Source organism: Anguilla rostrata, chromosome 13 (genome assembly GCF_018555375.3).
Source record: "Anguilla rostrata isolate EN2019 chromosome 13, ASM1855537v3, whole genome shotgun sequence".
Taxonomy (NCBI): Eukaryota; Metazoa; Chordata; class Actinopteri; order Anguilliformes; family Anguillidae; genus Anguilla; species Anguilla rostrata.
The window spans coordinates 25,934,814-25,956,345 of record NC_057945.1 but is presented as its reverse complement, the minus strand read 5'-3'; the positions used below and the strand labels follow the sequence as shown (position 1 = coordinate 25,956,345).

The following is a 21,532-nucleotide window of genomic DNA, read 5'->3' as shown; positions in this document are numbered from 1 at the left end:
ACAGTCTGAAGAGAGTGTAAGAGGGAATAATGTCATTGTGTGTGTGTGTGTGTGTGTGTGTGTGTGTATGTGTGTGGGTGGGTGAGAAAGAGAGAGCGAGACAAACAAATAGAGGGAGAGGGTGGAAAGAAGAGAATGAGAGTAGCCAGATCTCAGAGCACTTTGTGAGCTGCCTGGGCTATCTGAACATCCAATGCTGCCGGTTTGTGATGTCAGCAGCCTGGGCCACATGCCCAGGCTGAGGCAGCTGCTCCGTGCAGCCAGATTCCCAGACAGGGACGGGAATGACTCCCAACCAGAACGCCCAAGTATCAGAGAGCCTGTGATGCATCCATGCGGTCCACCCTGCAGAGGGAGTCCTGGGTGGCAACATCATGGAGGGACCACGCCCCACCCTGCCCGCTGGCCGATAGCAATGCCCATCCCTTCTGGAGACTGAGGGCTGACGGGCACAGCCTGCCTGACGTGCTGACCATGTTCTCCCTCAGGCATCCTGCTCTGTCAACAGCAATTAACTTAATCTTCCCTGCCGTCTTTAAGCTTCTGAGAGTGGGGAGCCAGCTATGAACAGGTGGCTGCAAAATGGTCTGTTCTGGGTTACTGAAGTAGGTGATCTCTCTTTCTCTCACCCTCTTTCTTTCTCTCCATCTCTCTGACTGTGCTGCTGGACCTCGCTGCGGCCAGGATTCCCCTCCTGACACTATGGAGTATTGTCCGGTTCGGGAAGATTCTTCCGATCGGCTTCTTAAAGCGATCTGGCCGGCTTAGCCCCTTGGAGTAGCCTCCTGCCATCAGTGCGCCAGGGGCTATAAGGAGCTGAGCACTCCACCCACCCTCAAAACTGCCAGGGTGGACGGCCACACCTGCACGGCGTGCCCTGGAAAGACACCAGGACAGAGCGGAAGCTCTCAAACCGTGGACTCGGCCAACGCTGACAACTTTCTGAGAGGCTGTACTACAAGCTGGAAAACATGGGAGCATCTTTGGGAAAGAAAGTAAGAGATTTCAAATGGAATTTTACTCTTTTTTCACACTGTCATGGCATGCAGGTTTACTTCATTAGCAGAAACAGAAACTCTACTGAACCAACCCTGCAAGTGTTTCTGTTGAAACTGCTAGCTGACAAACTTGCTGATGAACAAACTCAACTGAGAATCTATTAAGGAAATACACAGTAATGTTCCACTTTCTGATGTTTGCTACAGTAAAAGTGCAGTCAGTTAAAGTAATACCAGAAACACCATCCACTTGGTTGTTTGAAGAAAACATCAAAACATTATTTTGTATTAGTTCATTTTACATTCATGTTTTTGTGGAAGTGGTAATATCTGAAATCATTGACTAAGCTGCCACGTAAGCTTTCAGAGTTTTATGTAGTATAGAGTTATCATGCTGGTTTGAACTGAATAAGAATCCCAGTTGTTCTGCAGTTTCAATGTTTAACAATCTTTTTCATAACAGATGGTTTTCATGAAGGTATGCCAAAAGAAAAGAATCATACAATACTTAAGAGGTTTCTTATTAACCAGAAACCAAACTGTAAGTGTTTCAGTTAGGAAACCCTGTCAGAAACAGTTAGTGGGTGTGTTCACAAATATTTGAGCAATGGGATGGGTCATGCCAGTGGAGGGTGGAGCTGGGGGGGTGTTCCCCAGGAGTCATAGGTCAACAAGAGTGCAGCTGACAGCTGAGTATGATAAAGTTCCATGGGATTAAGAGGAGCACGAGGAAGAGCTTTCTCCACATCTCCATGGGGAATAACAGCGATGTGAGGGATCATATTCTGTCAAACTTTACAAGCTAAATGATATGAGCATGCATGGTTCGTGTTTCTCCGTGGCAACCAGCACCAAACACATCATGGCCATAAATTCTTAATATAGCATGCTAATATGGATTAAGAATGGCTTTTGTGTCCTGATCACCTGCAATTCAACAAGACAACAGGAGGTCAGTGTATTTGAAGTAGGTTCTTGGACTTGATTCCCGACTCAGAGTCTACATACTGTGGACAATCTGTACAATACTCCATTTACAGCTGCCCAACCAGCCTTCAGACCCAGTAATGTCATAGTTATGTTATTTCAATGTCACATGTTATGTCAGGGTTTAATAAAGACAGGAATGTGTGCAGTTTTCCAGAGTATTGAACACAGTTGGAAAGGAGGGACAGGAGGACTGGAGATCTGGAGCATGTTGGAAATGTCACCACACATCAGGGCTGAAATTTCAACTCCTCAGCCAGCTTCCGGGCCCATTTGGCATTGACTGAATAGTCCGTCCGGACCTTGCTGTGCTGGTACCAATTCTCCCAAAACAACACTCTCTTTCACACTGAAAGAGAAGCCATGGGGAAGAAAAAACTATTTGGCTTTCAACTTTCTATTTTTTTTTTATTGGTTGCTTAGATAAATGTCAGGAATTCCTGCCTTCTTTGTTCTGTTGAAGCCAAATATAAAATAAAGATTAAAAAAACTTCACAAAAATCTATGTTAAAAGAATTCTAAAGGAGGTCTTCCACTCCCTTCTGGAAAAAAAAAATCATAAATTATTTTTTGAATAATATGCTTACTCTCATTTTTTGTATCAATTCCAGATTACATAATAGCCCACAGTTCACAGAAGAAATAACAGATATGATTAACCTGATATTTCATCTGTCTGGTAGAGATGTCCCCCACACCCAACTCTTCTGGGTTAGCATGCATTTGTAGGGCATTAAACCATTGCGCTCAGCTTAGAGCCAATAGATAAACTGTACAAGATCACTGGCAGATAGATTACACCATGGCATTCTGATTTGGCCTCAGTCAGAGTGAGGACAGAGGGAATAGGGACATATTCCAACTGGGTTTCTTATTCTATAAGAAAGTTAAGGACTCTATTTGAGGCAAAGTGTTTCTGTTTAGACATGATTGCCCCACTGCTTTATGGAGTGTCAAGATGAGTTAAAGTCTCCTGTGCCAAAGACCTATTGAGAGAGATTAAGGCAATCAGAGAAAATCCTCTACAAATTATCCAATGAACCGTTAAAAATAATCACTTCTGCAAATTAATTTAACTCTGGACCCACAAGTGTTGATGGATGTGTCTGGGGAAAACACATTTCTAAGGAATCCTCTTGAGGGAGGGGCATTTGTTAACACCGGATGCTTTATCACCCTGCAGTCTATTGCTAACTGGCCTGCCATGTGATTCTCCCACCGGGTTGTTTCATCTGTGTGTGCTGGGCTGTCACTGAATGTAGACATCCCTCACTGAATCAGCCCTGGCTCTGTGCATGACAGGAGGAGACATTTTGAGCCACTGCCTTAGGCTCTTCACATCACCCTGGTGGCAAGCCCTGTGTCCCTGCCTCAGGGCCCGTCACACTGGCAGCTAAACACTGAGCCCTCACTCTGAAGGGTTTGGAAAACACTTTGGACCCCTCTTTCAGACCCAATAGCATCAGACCACCTGCTGAATTTCTGGCGATAAAGAGCTGGCTTTCCTCCTATGATCACTGTTCACACCAGAGACTAACTCCCCAAAACAGTGACTAAAGGTTGACCTACCACTGCACAATGTAGCACTGGGCAAAGCCACCTTTATTCCTTTCATGTGTAAAATACACGTTTGTGTATGAAATGGGTGATAGTAATTTTCAAAAATGTTACATTTTTAGATTATTAGTTTTCATGTCCTTGTATTCTTTAGACCCTTATTAAAATGTTAAATAAATGCTTGCTTCAACCAAATCTCTGTGAGATTTAAGATGAGGCTCTATATTGTGGGGTGTATTTCTTTATATCAAAGAAATATATGAAATAATGTGATTGTAAGATGCGGTTCTCCGTGTTGACTGAAGTCCATTTGGTAAAAGTTCTGTCAACACTTGCTTATGCAGGAAATAAAAGAATCCTTTCTAGGACACTTAGAGGAGCTGGAGGAAGTGACACAGTAAGGTGAGGGAGGAAAGGCATTTTTGCCGAATGTGATTTATACTGAACAGCTTTATGCTTTGAGCTTTATGATTAACAGATCCAACTGTTGTTAGTGATCGTGTTGATGGCTTTTCCAACATCATAGTACAGGCTGGCAAATCAGCTGTGCCACTACAAAACCTATGATTCATGGTTGTGTTTAATACACCTCAGAGGCAGCATGAGACCCAACTTCATAGAGTCAGTAAGGTGCCAGCTAGACTGTAAGTGTGCACCTTGTCACACTGGAACAATGATAAGAAGGCTGCTACAGAGGTGAGAAAGCTGCCTGAGAGGTGAGAGCCAAGATGTTAGCCCACTTTGGACAAAGGCCTGCCTTAAAATTATGTCACTTACCGGGGTCACTGAGAGATTTAAAAGCTCTGTTAAGGTATGGATTTGTGGCAAAATTAACCGCACATGCCAGAGCAAGTCAATACCTCTATAATATGACATCACTTCCCCTTTGTATTTGAATACTGTATTGGACAATATACGGTAGGCATGTAACTACACTAGACCTTGCGCAGGCAGTTCATTGGCATCCCAAATGAGCGAATGGGGTTGCTATTGTGCACTGAAGTGGGGGTTACCCTGCTGCTTAACGTTGTCCTTCACTGGGCGACACCAATTATGCATCACCCAACTCTGTCATTACTGATACAGTCAAGATTAAATTTGATAGTTGGATATTTCATATGTCTTGAAATATAAATTTCTTTGATATGCATATATCACTGTTAATATTAAAACATTTAATTAGTTTATGATAACTGTGTTGTGTGAGAAAATTTGCACAGGCTCCATAGCCAGTGGAGTGCCTTGTGGAGCAATGTAATGGATCCACATCTCATTCAGCTTTTTGATTTTGGAGAATGTTCAGGAATTTGAATATTTTAAGGTATTATTAGCTTAACATCACAAAGCTTGTTCTCAAGACCTTGCCTGGCTGTTGATTGAAAATAAATCACAAAAACCAGCAGACACTTCAGCCCTCCAGCACATGAGTTTGACGCGGTTTCAGATTTTCAAAGCAAAAAAAGCATTCCTTTGCAAGACGAAAAATACTTAAGGATTCAAGGACAGAAGGGCAATAACAATGTCAATATTTTCAACAAAGGCCCATCCGATATCAAAGACTGAAATTAAAACGCCCCATTTTCTTTTTAACACATTTGTGATATAGTTAAGTCATGGACACAGATCAGTGCATCACTGCTCAAAAGAAAGTGAAACATTACGCAAGCAGTCGTTTGTACTAATTTACTCAACAGCTGTGTTATGCAGACACCTGGGGCACAACAGTGGCTATGCACTATTGTTTGTGATCAGCAGGTCGGTAAACAGACATTGGGGACAGAGGATGCCCCAAGTGCCCCGAGTTGTGTCTTCGGAAAGCTTGGCTCTCCTCCATGTTGATCTTTTCCAACAGAACAGCGCTAAGGTAGGCTAGGTCATAGTGCAGCAAACAACATCCCTCCAGGAAAATAAGAAAAATAAATGGTTATGTACAGCAGTAAAACAAAGCCCCCTTATATTGCAAAAGCTAGTAAAAATGCTACATGGCTTAAAACAACATACCATCTGAACGTGCTGCTGCATACACTACCTGTAATATGTTAACCCAGTGAGGCAGTAAGGCAAAATATAAGCAAAGCTTATGTATCACTGAGTCACTGATCATTCAGAAGGCTAATAAACTGCCCTTGCAGACAAGCAGACTCACAACACCTCACCTCCCTGTTCTTTCGTAGCTGAAATCACTGGAGTAAGGACATGTCCCTCCCCACATGACTGCATACAACACACAGGGGCCAAATCTTACCAGGCAGAAAAAAAGAACATTTATTTACCAAGACTTTTCAAGACTTTTCACGCACGCACACACACACACAAACACACACACACACACGCACACAAAAAACCGAGACATCAAACAAAAGCAAACACCTTCAAGTCTTAAGGTGCATAGGGAGAGTAGATGTGGAATAAATAGCATGCCGGATAGTGTTGATATGCTCTACAGCACACTGGATCCATAAGAGCAACATCCATCTCAATCAATATGACCACAATCATAACGTATTCCTCTCCATAAAACATGTCGCACTCCCTCAGGGAGAAGAGTCTGAGAAAGCATTACGTTAGTCCACAGAAAAAATTAACAATTGAGGTCAGTTTTGGTCTGACTCAGAGAGTGAAATTTTCTGTTTTCTAGGTGGGACATACAAGGGAAAAGAATGGATACGGTGATTTTATTAGAGCTACTGAGGTATCATCTGAGATGTTGCTCGAGTTGAACCATGTTGTTCAAATGACAAAAGACCAGGAGATGTGTGGGAATTGTCTGAACAGATCTATAGCCATTTCCAGGAAGAATATGGGAAAAATCAACATAGGACATCTGAGGTATCGATCAGAATCGGAGGAGCTAGGTCTCTGGGAAGTGCGGGCAGATCAAGCTCCCGTTGTGGGGCAGCAGTCCCAGGTGGCCCGGTAATCAGAGCTGCCGTCGAAGAGCCTGGGAATGAGAGCGCCATTCAGTCTCTCCTCAAAGAGATGCTCATTGTTGCCATGTAGGTGAAGGATACGGTTTCACTCCATTAGTGACTGGAAGCCCCCCCGAAAAGACTTCCCTATATTCGGCTTGTTTGCTTAGATCCGCAGTCTAATAAGAGCGCTGTTTTGTCACATTTGCTTCTGGCCAAAAAAAAAAAAGCTTGCCCAACACACCCTCACTGGACATATACCCTTAACTCTACTAAACATGCTTAAAATACCAACATAAAATTTTATATTCAAATGATGCCCCAGCCGGATACTGAAGGCAACTACAATTACAAGGACTGTTGAATTGCAAGGAGTAGTGCACACAGTCATTCCTTCTGCAGGAATTCCGGCTGGACTGGACTCTTCTAGAATATTCTGACCAGACTGAATATCTCAGCAGCTTACATGATTAATTATTCTAAAGATGGCCAAATCACATTAGTATGGTATGTGATTTCAGTTTTGCAATAAAAATAGAGATTTATATCTCTTGTCGTGATTTATATATCCATAGTTAATAGCTGAAGCAAATGTTGCTTAAACCCTGGTACCGTGGACACCGGATACAAAACTGTTTTAGTGTCCACTTTGTTAGGCATACCTGCTCATTTGCAAAAATGGTTTGCTGTTTGGAGGAGCTGACTATGTGGCTGCAACTCAATATACTATATAAAGCATGCAGACATGGTGAAAAGGCTTTGTTATTGTTCGACCAAACATTAGAATGGGTGAACAAAATATGATCTAAGCAACTTTGACCGTGGTATTATTATTGGTGCCAGACGTGGTGGTTCCAGTATCTCAGGAACAGCTACCCTCCAGGGATTTTCATGCACTAAAGTCTTCACAGTTTGCAGAGAATGGTGCAATAAAAAAGCACATCCAGTGAGCGACAGTTTTATGGGCAAAAACACCTTGTTCATGAGAGAGGTCCGAGGAGAATGGGCAGACTCGTTCAAGCTAACAGAAAGGCCACAAATGCTCAAAGAACAGCTTTTTACAACAGTAGTGAGCGGAAGGGCATCTGATTAGAACACCAAAATGTCAAGTCAATGACAAGACAAATGACACAGAAAAAACAGAAACATGGGAGACGGGACATTACAAGTCATTAAGGTCAGTCAGTCATTTGTCTGAAAGCAATATATTAGGCATACATCAGTCATAAAGGAATCTCTTTTTAAATGAGTGAATTTTTTTACTCTGTATACATAGGTAAAAAAAATTGAACTGGAAGTTTTACTCAGGTATGTTTGTAAAATTATTATTATTTATTTATTTATTTATTTATGTATTTATTTATTTTAATGGAGATATTTGAATTTGAATTCTGCATCTTATTTTTCCAACTTAATATAGTTAAAAATATATTTTTTTATCTGTAGAGCATGGGGGGAGGACATAAAGGAATTTCATCTAATTAAAATCAGGCAAGTAGGCGATGATACCTATTTTTAATGTGACAAGCGTGGGAGAGGTGACTCCAAATGTTGCAATAAGAGCATTGGGTTCAATATGTGTTCCACTTTCCTCCGAAAGTGTTTTAAAGATGTATCTCCAATAACTGTTAATAGAAAGATTAAAGGGAAATGGGACCCTCGGTTTTCTTTCATTTGTAGAAGAGTGCCTCTAGTTGTTCTCCCGAGGCTCTCAGCCATCTCTCTGCATGTAGTGGGTGCCCCCAAATTACTGTGCATGCTCTAGTTTCCCGTTTTAGTATGTACTACAACGGGGCACGTGCTTGCTGTCTATGGGCGGGTGTTCAGTCAACACCAGCCACAGGTTGCCACTCCTACTGAATACAAATGGGGACTACTACCATAGACTGTAGGAAAATATATTGACAAAGTGACTGTGATGTTACCCACTGAGTTTCCATGGGCTTGTGAAAAGCGTTTTGAGACCGAGGAATTGCAGTTTTCGTGCCACCATGTTTTACAAACTGGAGCCAGAGACTATATTGTGGGGGAAAGGGGGGACCCTTATACAGTCAGTGTAATTGAGTGGGAAGTGGAAAATAGGGAGAAGCCTTGCAGTGATAAAAAGATGTTCAAAATTCATGTCAATAAATTTAACAAGGCAGGTAATACATGTTCTGGCATTATCACAAGTGGATAACTTCTCTGTTATTTGGTCAACAAGCAAGAGTAATACATTACCGGTAGCGCAAAATAAGACGGCACAATTTGCACTTTCTTGCTGATTCAGGACGAATATAGTAAAATGCATAATAGTCTGTCTCAGTTTAGTGTTAAAAACAGATTAAATTATTCATTACTTTGCTTTTTGAGAAACACTGCCGTAACAGAAAGCCCAGAAATATTCTATAACACTTTGTCCTTCAGCTCAGACAGACATAATTACTCTACAAGGCACTTGTCAGAGTCATTTCCTTCTTCCCAAATGCAGAACAAATTCAATGCAGGGAATTTTAATTTTCCAAGCAATGACAAGTATCTGGAAAATAATAAGGTTCATTTTAGGGATCTATTGAAACATCAATTTTTGTCTCAAGAATTTAATTAGATGAATTACTTAAATAGCCACTTCACACAAGTTGTAGGTAGAATTGGACCAAGACATTTATAAAGGAGGCTATAAAAACAATTAAAATGAACTTTACCTCAAATAGTCTGTTGAACAATTTAAAGTATTAGATCTGGCTACTTGTATGCTTACTTCTATCAGTAATAAGAACTCTTCTTTGCTATGTTTATATTTACATGTTTGTTGAATGTCTTTTACAAAGTAAAGTAACGTTTTTTTATTTTTTGGTTCTGTGAATAACTGCAATATATCTATGTAGACGTATCCAGGAAGAGAAGTTACTGCCCTTAAGTAGCTAACTGAGATCTAAATTAACATCTACTGCAGGAAATTCCTCTTCACTGTCATGTGGCAAATTGAAAATGTTTAATTTAACATAAGTGAAGGGAGGAATTAATGTTACCAGCTACAACAACATGAGGGTGAGAGTAGTGTGGGAGGTATCTCCAAATTCAAATAACTCACCCATTGTAGTTCTTCAAAAGCGAGCATGGGTAGAAGTGCACGTCAGTATGGTGTATATACAGTGTACCTCTACTAAACTCGCTCTGGCCCGCTACGCTATTTTCTGTGTAGCAATTGCTTTGGTCAGCCACTAAGAGAGACTTAACCAGTTACAGCTTGATCTTTTAAATAAGGATATTGTTTTGCAGCATAATTTCCCTTTAAGGGGAGATTGACTACATCTATCATAATTGGGGATTATGACTGTATATTTTAGACTACATTGGTTTGGTCCAGTATACACAATGAACAATTTTACATTGAAAAAGATGTGTCTAGCATACATAGATTAAGTACCTACTCGTTGTAGTGCGCACTCACATAACTCTTCTGGAATTTCCACTTCCAGCTCCGCCTACCACAGTGCTTTTGTGTTGTGTAAGGACGTTAAGCTAGCTGAATTTTATCGTGGTGTGAGACACATCTAACAAAGTATCATTATGGAGGGTGGGAAATGGAGGATATCTGCTATGGATATAGCTCTGGATTTGTAGAATTTAAAAAAGTGATGTCAGGGTCTGGAAAGAGAAAACTGTGCTGATAATTGCTGAAAAGGTATGATCAATGCATTCAATGTATATATTGCTAAATCTTCTGATGCCAAGAGTAGCCCACATGAAAAACGCTCCATCATTCAGTGATGGGACAAAGCCTGCGGCCAAAAGAATCAAGGGTAGCGAGGGCATCTGGGAAAGAGACAGGCAGGGCTTAAGTATACCACATTAGGCCAAGAGCATATAGAGAAAGCTTTTGTTTATTTCCATGTCTGATTATATCTCTGATAAGGGAGTTAGAGGGATGTGCGGTCCTGAGGGGTACTAAAGCAATAAATATAGGAAATATTAAGGGACTCAACAAGCTGCCTTGGTATGTGGATGAGTGTAGAGGGATGTATTCTGATTGGATGTTATTTGTCCTGACTGAAGTGTGTGGGGATGAGTATAGTAGCCTAACCCAGGTAATAAAATGTAGCACCGATTATCCAGGCTATGATAGCAGTGTAATCAGGGAAGATGGAAACACTCCTGCCCTGGTAAATGAGAAGGAAGGCTTCTCCTTCTTTAAAGTATTTGGCTGTAGATGTGGAAGAAGTGTATTCCGATAACAAACCCAGATAGTCTGCGACTCCAGGCCGGACCTGCACCGATTTTGTCCCAGAGTCAGCACTGCAGAATTGGCGCAGATCTGGCCTAATCTATCTGGGGAAAGGTCACGGTGGCTTTCCTTCCTTGGGTCTGCTGTGCAGGCTGCCATGAGCTCCATTCAGCAGTGGTTTTTCATCCAGGCTGAGTAAATCTTGGAGGAACTGAGCTGTGAAATCAGTCGGACGAGAGCCCTCCACTCCCTCCAGTACCCTCGCTAGGTATATGTTGTTCCTCCTGCAATGCGCTCTCAGAATCTTTAAATTTGTTGGCAGAATGCTTAACCAGGATTGTTAGCATGCTAACTGCTAACTGTAACCTCTGGCTTGTCTATGTGGTCGCTCATTCCAGGTTCGATATCAATCTTCCTTGTGTTTGGTGAATTGTGTTGTAAGGTCTCGATTTCCTTCACAGATGAAATTTCAGAGCGGAGATCAGTGGAAAGAGAGTCAGTTTTACGGAAGATATCAGTTTTTGGCGAATCCATCATAGTCTGTAACAGCTCAGCATTGAGTGTGTTATTCGAATTAGCCTCCTCCCCGGTGTAGGTGGATCGAGACACTTTGAGGGTTTGCAGTGGCCTCCTCTAGCCGATTTTGCTTTTGGTCCAAGGATGACATTTTCAATAGATTAAGTTCACCATATCGTAGCTGTTTTGAGCTTAATTTAACCTGTCACTGGATGTATGTTTATAAAACTGCAAAATAAAGACAAAAGTTTGGTCACATTATCAGGAGTGATAAGGAGAACCATCCTACATCTTTGGTGCTCAACAGCATATCCCCAGGTTCAGCTAAGAACAGAAAACTGAGACTACAGCAGGCACATGATCACCAAAACTGTACGACTGAAGAGAACAAATTGACTGGTATTTCAATTTCAGTTGTGACATGCAAATGATAGGGTGAAAACTTGGTGTAAACAGCATGATTTTATCAGGGGAGAAAAAAATAATAGAGTTATGTGTCAGATCAGACAGAAGTCTGCAGTTTCATACTCATGAGTCACTCCGCCCAGAGGAGAAATGTTACTTAAAAAAAACAACCCTGAAACCAAGCCCCATTGTGTTGCTCTTATGGGACATTGCAAACACACAGAAACAATTTATATGAATTTTAATAAAGATAGGAATGTGCAGTCCATACACCGCAATTTTACCTTAAATTGTACCTTTACCTTGAATTAACCTTAGTGCATGATAAAGCAGAGGACAATGCTGAATAAATGTTATCTGGAATAAGCAGCACATCCCTTATCCCAGTGTAGAAAGTAACATTTCCAGGAATTTCAGTTTGACCACCGTATGCTGGGCTAAAATAGCAAGATAAGCCAACACGTGTAGCAAAAACATCTCTAAATAAATCAGGCAGTCGTATCTTTTCTGCTAAACATATTTTGCAATAACAGTGTAATGATAATTAAAAGTCCATTTCCAGTGTGTCTTCGTCGATTTTTGATTGTACAGTATAGCTTCACAAAAGAGGAATATGAATGGTACAGTATATTTCCACAAAAATTAAAAGAAAGAATTCAAAGAAATGAAACCTAGCTGGAGAATTAGCAGTCATTATAATGTTTAGACCTTCCCAAAAAGAGAAATGCAATGATAACAGGGCAGATTGGGGTGCATTAAACAGCACACCTTAGTTCTAGCAACTGGGCAAATTAACGTGTTTGCATGCAGCTTATGAAGTGTTCAACCTAGATGGAAGATTTTCCGGAAAAGGAGCAGAATCCCGCAGAGCTGTCGGAATGAAATGAACACATGGCTGGCTGGCCAGGTCTGACCCCTCCTGGGGAAGGCACTAGTTCAGTTGGAGCACTCAGCCAACGCAGAAGCACAACTGAGCTGGAGTCAGAGGGAAAAAAAACACCTGAAACCCAGCCGGAGTCTACCTGCCGGCACACTGTCACATGACCGGCATCCTTCTCTTACATTCGCAGCGTGACTGGGCCCAGCTGCACGCTTGTGGAAGCAGATGGTGCCCGATTGCGTGCTCAGATATGTCCTCATTAAAATTCCTCCGCACTCGTGGAGCAAGAACATGTCAGTTGTCACTTACTGTTTCTAATTAACGCACACGTACCTGTTCCAGGCGTAATTTATTTACAAAATGAGCTATTTTCTTAAAGTTTGCATGAAAAATATTTGGCTTGACTGCTGTTGGATAACACTAACAAGTAATCCCCTTCAAAACGCCCCCCCCCCCCATTTTTTCCCAGTCTTGCTGTTGGATGAAATGCTTACTGTAGCTCTCAGTGTTTAATCCTATCTCCATATGGTCCCACTGAACAGATGCTTCAGTACGCACAAGAAAACACGCCTGACTGCATGGTCACACCACACCACATTTAAGACTTATTTTCATCAGCCATTTTAAATTAAACTTGTAGCCAATAACAAAGCAAAGTTTGTTGTCATAAAAATAATTCCAAGCAGTGAAATCACCCTATAGATAAACTGCGTATGACCTGTCTATTTTCTGTGTATGGAGAAGTTGGCTATACCATATGCTGCTTGTTAAGACATGTTGCCAAGACTATTGAAGGGAGTCCAGCACTGGCATGAATCTCAATCAGGCTTAGTTAACCCCTATGCTGAGGATGCTGTGAAAATAGGACATAGATCATCTATGGACTACAATGATGTCACAAGACAACAGGGCAAATTAAAGATGTCCTCTCCCAGGACTACCCCAGAGAACTTTAAATCACTCGAAGAGCAGCTGAGATGGAAGCTAGAAACCACTGAGCCTTTCCAACTACTGGCTAGTGAGTGGCAGTGGTCATTAAAACTAGTAAGCTTTTTCTTTATTTGATTCTAAATATGTCCCAGACATGCTTTTGGTTTCCCATGGGTTAAACATAGAATTTATCACAAAATGCCTGGTAAATACAGAATTATAAACACATGTCTGATTTTCCATTTTGTCAAAGTAAAACCAAATATGACTGATTACCAAAATATTTATTTCTTCAAAAGTTTGATTCATGTTACAGTGTATGCCAGTTGTAAATCTGAAACTGCATCATAAAGGGAAAAATATTTCCAATTGTATACTGTCTTTGTTACAAAAGACTGCAAATGTAAAAAGAAAATAATAATAAAATAAAAAAATCTAATATATTTGAATTAGAATAGTTGTTTCAAGCAAAATAACAAGTACTGCAGTTCATAATTAATTAAATTCTGCATTCTGTGATTTTTAACAGAACACAAACATGTCCATTAGATGGCAGCGTTACCCAAAAGGCCCAGTCTTTCACAGGTAAAATCCATCAGTAATGTCTTTGGAATTAATCAAGAGGCCTTATTTTCTTAATCCTTTGTTATAATTACCACGTTTGAACACACTCGTTAAATTAATGCTATGGCTAAATGTGCAGTTAAAATTTTTATGAGGAAAAATAAAGTGCTAATAAACTGCTGTGGACACTCCTGCACTCTTACCTACCAAAAATTGCAACCACTATTTACAAAGATATTTGCGAGTTTGACTACAAATAAATAAATAAATAAATTCCATGACTGGTTAACTACTTGTTAGAAAGCTAAAAGGCAAAATAATATCACAAAAATATTTTGATACAAATATTCTTTTCTCCCAATTTGGGATGCCAAAACCCAATTAAAAACACAATTAAACACTACAATATCCTCCAGCTGTTTGGGAGAGAGCCAATAAGCATACACTCATTCAAATGCAAGCACTGCCAAATGCCTGTCCTCCTTTTCATAACCATGCTATTCAGTTATTCTGCAGTTACATAGACTTTAGTGTCCCAATTAACCAGATAAGATACAATGAATATATATATATATATATATATATATATATATTATTATTATTATTATTATTATTATTCAATTTTACATTTAAAAGTACATTTCTTTAAAGGAGTTACAGTATATATTTGTATATTGGGTTATATTGTACTTGTGGCATAGCCTTTCAAAGCATGAATTTCTCATTTCATAAATAAGCACTAATGAGAATGCAAAGATGAAAAAAGCTGCTTCACTCACAACCGACAAAGTACAACACCAATACTGGGATGTATGCAGCTAGTGTACTGTACCTTGGCCTATTGCCATGCAACAGTAGGAAACAGAGAATCCTTGTACAAAAGTGACGGTTCTGCTTTTTAGATCCCATCGCCTGAAAGGGAACACTTTACAAGCGCCTAGCGGGTGATGGCCGACTTTTAAAGATGTCTGTTAAATGTCATATCCTGAGTTTCTGGATATTTTTAACCTTCCTGGAGGGAATCTGTCAAAGCTGAGTTTTATATACTGTACTTCACCCAATATTCAGCCTCCGAAATGGAAGGATTACAAGCAGAAGTCATGCAGGCTCCGTATGCCAGGTGTTTTAATGGGAGGGAAACAACTGCAAGTGTAAAGGGCACCAGTGCTTAAAAAAACCACTGCAGCCAAAAGGGCAATTTTGCTGTCTCAGGACAGGAGGCATATGCTGCAGCATATGTTGGTGCCTATCTGTGCACGTTCCAGGATATAACCTTTCTCAAAGTGATGAATGAATTCATGCCTCTCATCAAATGCATTACTACAGCAGGATGATTTTAAACAATCTCCAAAATCCCACACTGCTGAAGATATAAATGGTTAGCATGTACCTACAGTGAGTTCCATAATGTTTGGGACATTTTTTTCCCCTGATTTAGCACTGTAATCCACAATTTTAGATTTGTAATCAAACAATTCACATGCAGTTAAAGTGCATATTCTCAACTTCAATTTGAGGGTACTTTTTTACCATATAGAAATGATGGCACTTTTTATACGTAGCCCATTTCAGGGCACCATAATCATAAACATATCAATATTATGCAAATGAAAGTCATGTTCAGCACTATGTTTAGTCACATATCCTTTACATGCAATGACTGGTTTAAGTCTGTGACAAACAGACATCACCAAGTGCAGAATATCTTCTCTGGTGATGCTCTGTCAAGCCTGTAATGTAGCCTGTAATCTTCAGCTCCTGCTTGTTTCGGGGGCTAGTTGCCTTAAATTATCACTTCAGCGTATGAAACACATGTTCAACTGGATTCAGATTGTTTGTATGTTTGTTAGTATGTTTGGGATCATTGTCTTGCTGTTGGACAAAGCACCATCCAATTTGGAGTTTGGAGGCATTTGCTTGAACTTGAGCAAATAAGATGCCTCTATACACTTCAGAATTCATTCTGCTGCTACCAGCAGTTATTTAATTAATGAAGACAAGTGAGTCAGTACCTGTGGAAGCCAAAAATGCCAAATGATAACACCCTCGCCACCATGTTTCACAGATGAGAGGAGCCTGCCAAGTCAAGAAAAATATGTCCCTAACAGTATGATGCTCACTGTATGTCATCCTCTGTGTTTATCAGCTCTACGAATAAACACAAACGGCTGAGCAGTGATCACTTTGTTTGGGCTTGTGGGTAATTAGCACAGGCTCTCCCCCCTTTCTGCAGCCTCTACTAATTGTCTGTGTCGTCTGGGAAACCTGAGAAGCATTTGAAACTGGAGTGCCTGGCTGAGGTCAAAATCTATAAAAAACCTTTTTGTCCACAACTTATTAGGGGTGTAATATCGCCAGCACAGTGTTGGATGCACAGAAATACTTTCCCAGTGGGTTAATAAAACATGAGGGAGATCGGCGGTGTCCAGATTGAAGAGGTCAGGTGACCACTGCTAGTAACAAGACACTTGGGAGAGCCAACGGCATGCGCTTCACCTTGAAAAACAATATTGTGTGTTGCTGTAGGTCATAAAGTTGGCCTCTCGGGTCCAGTGCTAGTAGATTGTTTTTGGACGTGGCCTGCATTGCCCTCCTGGATGAATTTACTGTAAATGTTCCAGAGCAACAACTCCATAAAAAAAGAATAAATTCTGTATGTATTCCACTACGAACCTTGAAATTGTACTGCGCATTGAAACATGAGGACTCAATAAATAAATAAATAATAATAAAAACTGTGTACACAGAACAGAAATTAAGGACTATAAGTACAATGGAAATCTAGCCTATTTCTAATGCATTCATGCAGATAATCAGTTCAAAGGTTGACTGTTCTCAGTTTATTTCCAAGGCACAAGCATTGATGTGTGAGTCTAAAGCAGCTCTAAATGTAAGGTGGCCTTTTATTCCAGTTAAGCTCATTTAAATCTTGACTTCATTGTTAGTAATGCAGGCTTTTGTGCTTATACCCTCTTAGCCAGCCTCTGTTGATCATAATACTGCATAATACTGAGAAAAATAAATCTCATTTAAATTCAGGGTGACACTTTACACCACATTTCAGTAATTACTATTTTACTCAGCTCAGTAAAACAAATAAACAAGCTCTATCCTCAGGGTACCATGGCAAAGAATACCATTCAAAAAAATAGTTTAAAGGACATCGTGTCAGCCATTTTTCAGTGTACTTTCTCCGCTGAGGTCATGCATTATACCTGGTTTATAGTCACTTATGTGCAGCACACATCAGTACATACGAATCTTTATTTTTGAGCTGGGAACAGCATGTCTCATCTCAGTGGACAAAGTGACCTTAAGCTAATCCACAGAAAAAGACTCATTCACTGAATGCCGCCCCTCTCCACACTCACCAGTCTATGAACTTCATCACATTCTCCTCACAGACCTCCAATCGATTCAAAGCAATACCCCTCCTGCCCCCCCCCCCTCCCCCGAGCCCCCGCAAAGTAATGTTGGGGATAGGAAAGGGGGGGGCAGCACAGACAGTATGGGCCTTGTCACAGCACCAAGCCTGAGCAGGCCTCTCCTAGCAACCGAGGACAGCAACACAATATCCTTTCACACACTCATGAAGACGTCCAAAAGACCTCTTTGAATTCCCCCTGGTAAGCACTTGCACTGTGTGGATGCAGTATGGGGAAACAGGCAGTGGAGCACAGCATCTGTGAAGGAGGAGGAAAAGATGGAGGGGTGGAGGGGGATGGTTGGGTGACTACGTTTCCGTGCAGGCTGTTCAGCATTCTTTTTCCATAGCCAGTACGGTTAACATTTAACTCTGTCAGTTCCAGGCTGCTCAAAATCAATCAGCAGTCGGTCGCGTTGGCGCAAAAGAACCATTTTGTCAATATGTGATGCTTTCTTCTGTCTTTGTGTTGCAGCAGAAAGCATACAGCCTTGAGCAGTCAAGTGAGGAAAAAGGAAATCACCTGAATGGCTCGGGTAAGTCTGCTCTCGTCTTTCAGCCTCAACGAACAATGCAGAGTAGGACCAGTGAAATCAAGAGCCTCTCCAGAGTCCAGTACAGCATTATCATTCTTTCCAGTGCTGCTCACAGGCACACCTGACCTTCTGTCCCCACACACCATGTCCCCACAGGCGATACTTTTGTTAAAATAACCTCACATATTGTAAGGTGTCAGGATGCAGTGCCCTGACCTTTTTTAAAACTATATTTGAGTTGACCCAGAGCACTATAGAATGAACATTTCGTCAGAAGAGATCTGTAACACTAAAAATACCAGCATAAACACTAACACCACTTTGTACACAAGAAAAAATCATGAACTTAAAAACTTTGATACCTCATAGAACTGGGCAATGATTTCAGTTGAAAGGTTCAGGCAGGTTTGGCGACTGTGTGTCACACTAAAGAAGAGTCAACATTACTTCAGTCAAAGGCTTGGCATGACTTAGACAAGCAATACAGTGCCACTGCAGTCTATTCGTAATGTACTGTAGTCAGATTTGGAAGATGAATTTCTGGATGTCAGGCTTGTGCATGATGAGCAATGACCTCCCAATAATATCTCCCAATAACAAACAGAAAATTTGCCCACGCTTCATCTGTGGCTTCCAGAAGTGCAATGGTATCCATCAGTGTGGGACATTTTGTGAACATTGTGCACATCATGTGGAGTGCACAGAAGCATAAATCAGATTGCGCTCCAAACATCTATGCAGCAATGATGTTTTCCTCTATAGAAGGCACGATGGACATGTTCAGAGATTGTGTTATCGATCGTTATCGGTGCCCATTTAAAGAAGAAAATCCTTTACTGAAAAGGTGGCATCTAAAACACAGACAGTAGCAAGATCTGATGTACATCTAAAAGCACAAACACAAGGAATACCAGAGGAGATTTCCCATGGTTCCACAAGAACACTAAAAGCTCAGTCTCTTCTCGGATGCGTTCTGTACGCAGCATATTGCTAACAATGAAAATGTTCAGATGACTTATGGTTAATATGAGCATTAGCCGAGGGAGCTTAAGCTTGCTGTTAATCCAGCCAGCGGACCCCAGTGGATCAGAGAGCCTGCCCAGAGTGGAGGGAGGGAGGGAGGCAGGGAGGCGGGTCTCTGGACTGCCCTGGTCATGTGACTGTTTACTCTAGCTTGGGCAGGCAAGCATGTTTAAAGGAGTGGAGCACCCAGGCAGCTCACTGTCCCAAAAGTCATGTAGGGCTCCAAGTGCCAGGGAGACAGCTGACACAGGGGCCTGTGGATTCTCAGAGCCATGTCACAGAGAGTCACTCACAGCTTCAACCCGGCCAGGGAGCTGGGGACACACAGAGACATGCTGGTCAAGTCAGGTAAGAGGCTCCTGTTTCACTGGGGGGGAGCAGGTGGGACAGCTGGGGAGGCGAGGGGTTCATAAAAGCTGTGGCATTCACAAGTTTTGAGAGATTTTGGTCAGCGTCATAAACTGCACTGTGGAATTGCACAGTATACACACGGCACCGTTCATTGTTTTTTATTGTTTATTGCTGTCTGATAGCCGTGAAATTTTACAGAAAGCTTGAGGTTTGCTGGGTTCCTCTGCTGAGATAATGTTCTAAGTTGTGTTATTGTGAATAGTGGTATGTGTACGCATGATCATCTGCATTTTGGGTTGCATATGCTGCATCTAAACTTACTATCCTATGTCAAAGGATAATGCAGTGGCCATTATAAGCCTGTCTGTTATTTTACAGTGCAGGAAAGGGGGTGGGGATGAGAGGTGGTTTGGTGAGTAGTCACAGGGCCCAGGAGGTCAATTGACTGGTGGGTCAGAGTGACACATGGGTGTGTCTCGCATCACCCAACAGACATCAAGCTGGCATATCCAAAAGATATAACATTAAGGGGTTTCCGTGAGCCAAAATTTGAGCATCTGAGACATCAGAGCTCAGTTGAGTCACACGACAGAAACCCTTAAGTGTGCTCAACCCCACGAGGATTATCATACTTTTCCATTACTCATACAATTACATATCATGTTATTTCCGCATCAAATCTCTTAGCTGATGCATGGCACCTGTCTATGGAGTTATATCTTTCTCATACATTCTTTTAGAAAGCAAATGGTGCCATTGACCTTCAAACACGGCATAAATCTCAGCTGAAGGCGTGCATGTAAGGAGAAAGCAACTGCGTCTTTTTGAAAAAGTACCCATAAGTAACCATAAATGTAAACTGAAGTAAAGACTACTTTTTAAGCAATTCTAGTGTATCAACAGAATTAAATTTCTCTACTGTGGCTACTGTTCAGAATGTCTCTTTTCATAACCGATAAAATTAATTTAATTAAATTAGTTTTATACAATTTGTTTATAGAAATATCTCCAATGTATTTCTGGTTTTCAGAAGAAAAAGGAACTGAATTCCACTGTCTATGATATGGTGAATTGTTGCAATAAAACCAACAAACTGCGTGTTCAGTTTGTTTAAACAGCTATCAGAGGATGTGATGTCAGCAACACAAATGCCTGAGCTGGACTCTGCTTAAGCAAACATGCTTTCAGCTCTTGAAGTTTATTCTTGAAGCCTGTACAAAACATTTAGTAGAAGTACTGCCACGTGAGTTTTACATGCAATCCAGATCGCTTTAAACTACTTTTTTGTGTGAAATTGAAAGTAAATTATGAACTGGACATTTCCCACACACATTTAACTTTTAACATAGAACTTTTTTTTCTTTAAAAAAACTTTTTTTAAATGTGAATTATTTATTTATTTATTTGCTTGCTCAACTTTGTTACTGTCCTTACAATAGCCTCTTATTTGCAAGTTGTAGTTTTGTAGTTGTGCTTTTTTCTGGTCGCTTTTTGATGATAATGCCCTGCTGAAGCTTCAGGAACAATTTCATGCTAGGGATGAAGGGTGGTATTCACAATGTATTGTGGGAAAAGAATTCTCCCACCCTGCCTCATGGGAGGCAGAGATCTGGGCATCCTCTGTGGCAGCTGACATTGCCATGGCGACAGCCAGTGTTCTGTTTGTACCCAAGCCGGGCAGAGAACAAGCTCTTTCACTCAAGAACTTTAAAGCGCAGGGTCATGAGACGCGACAGCAGTGAAATCATTAGCCTCCCAGAAATGATGTCACTCATGGCCCTGATCAAAGGGGCACAGAATCAAACTGCAAGGTGTTGTGGAGCGGGGGACCTGGGGAAAAGCACATCACCGTATGTGGTCAGCACCAGTGGACAGTATGAGACAGCTGCTGGCACTACAACAACCGGGCCTAAAGCAGGCCTCTCCCAGGCACTCACCATTTCCACACTGACACTTTGCTTTTGAGAATGCACACGGTTACCGTGTGTTTCCACTCACACGCCCTTGCGCAGTCATGTACAGAAATGTGGCCATAAAAAACATTTGGGAGTTCTGTAGGGAGTACTTTTGTTTGTGCCTTTCATTTCTGAAAGAGGTAGTACAGAATGTTGACATGATGATCAAAAAACTCATTTGTGGATTAGCGGAGATAATAGAAAAGAGAAAACAATAGCAAAGTCTCATTGTAAAAGACAAAAACAATTGAAAAGTCATTTTTGACAGGAAGCTTGGCGGGAATGAGAGG

General features: G+C 41.1%; 1 protein-coding gene across 2 annotated transcripts in view; it reads left to right on the top strand.

The window, feature by feature from the left end:
- Positions 1–706: 706 nt before the first annotated feature.
- The window catches only part of si:ch211-236d3.4 (protein FAM107B), a 30,216-nt gene continuing 9,390 nt past the window's right edge, over positions 707–21,532 (top strand). Inside the window, exons 1-2 of one of the 2 annotated variants that reach the window (XM_064304816.1) lie at positions 707–995; positions 17,853–17,913. In XM_064304816.1, coding sequence (XP_064160886.1) covers positions 972–995; positions 17,853–17,913 — 85 coding nt within the window. In that variant the 5' untranslated portion in view covers positions 707–971. Of the gene's footprint in view, positions 996–17,852; positions 17,914–19,113; positions 19,285–21,532 lie in introns of those variants that run through there. The other variant, XM_064304817.1, reaches the window with a different exon arrangement.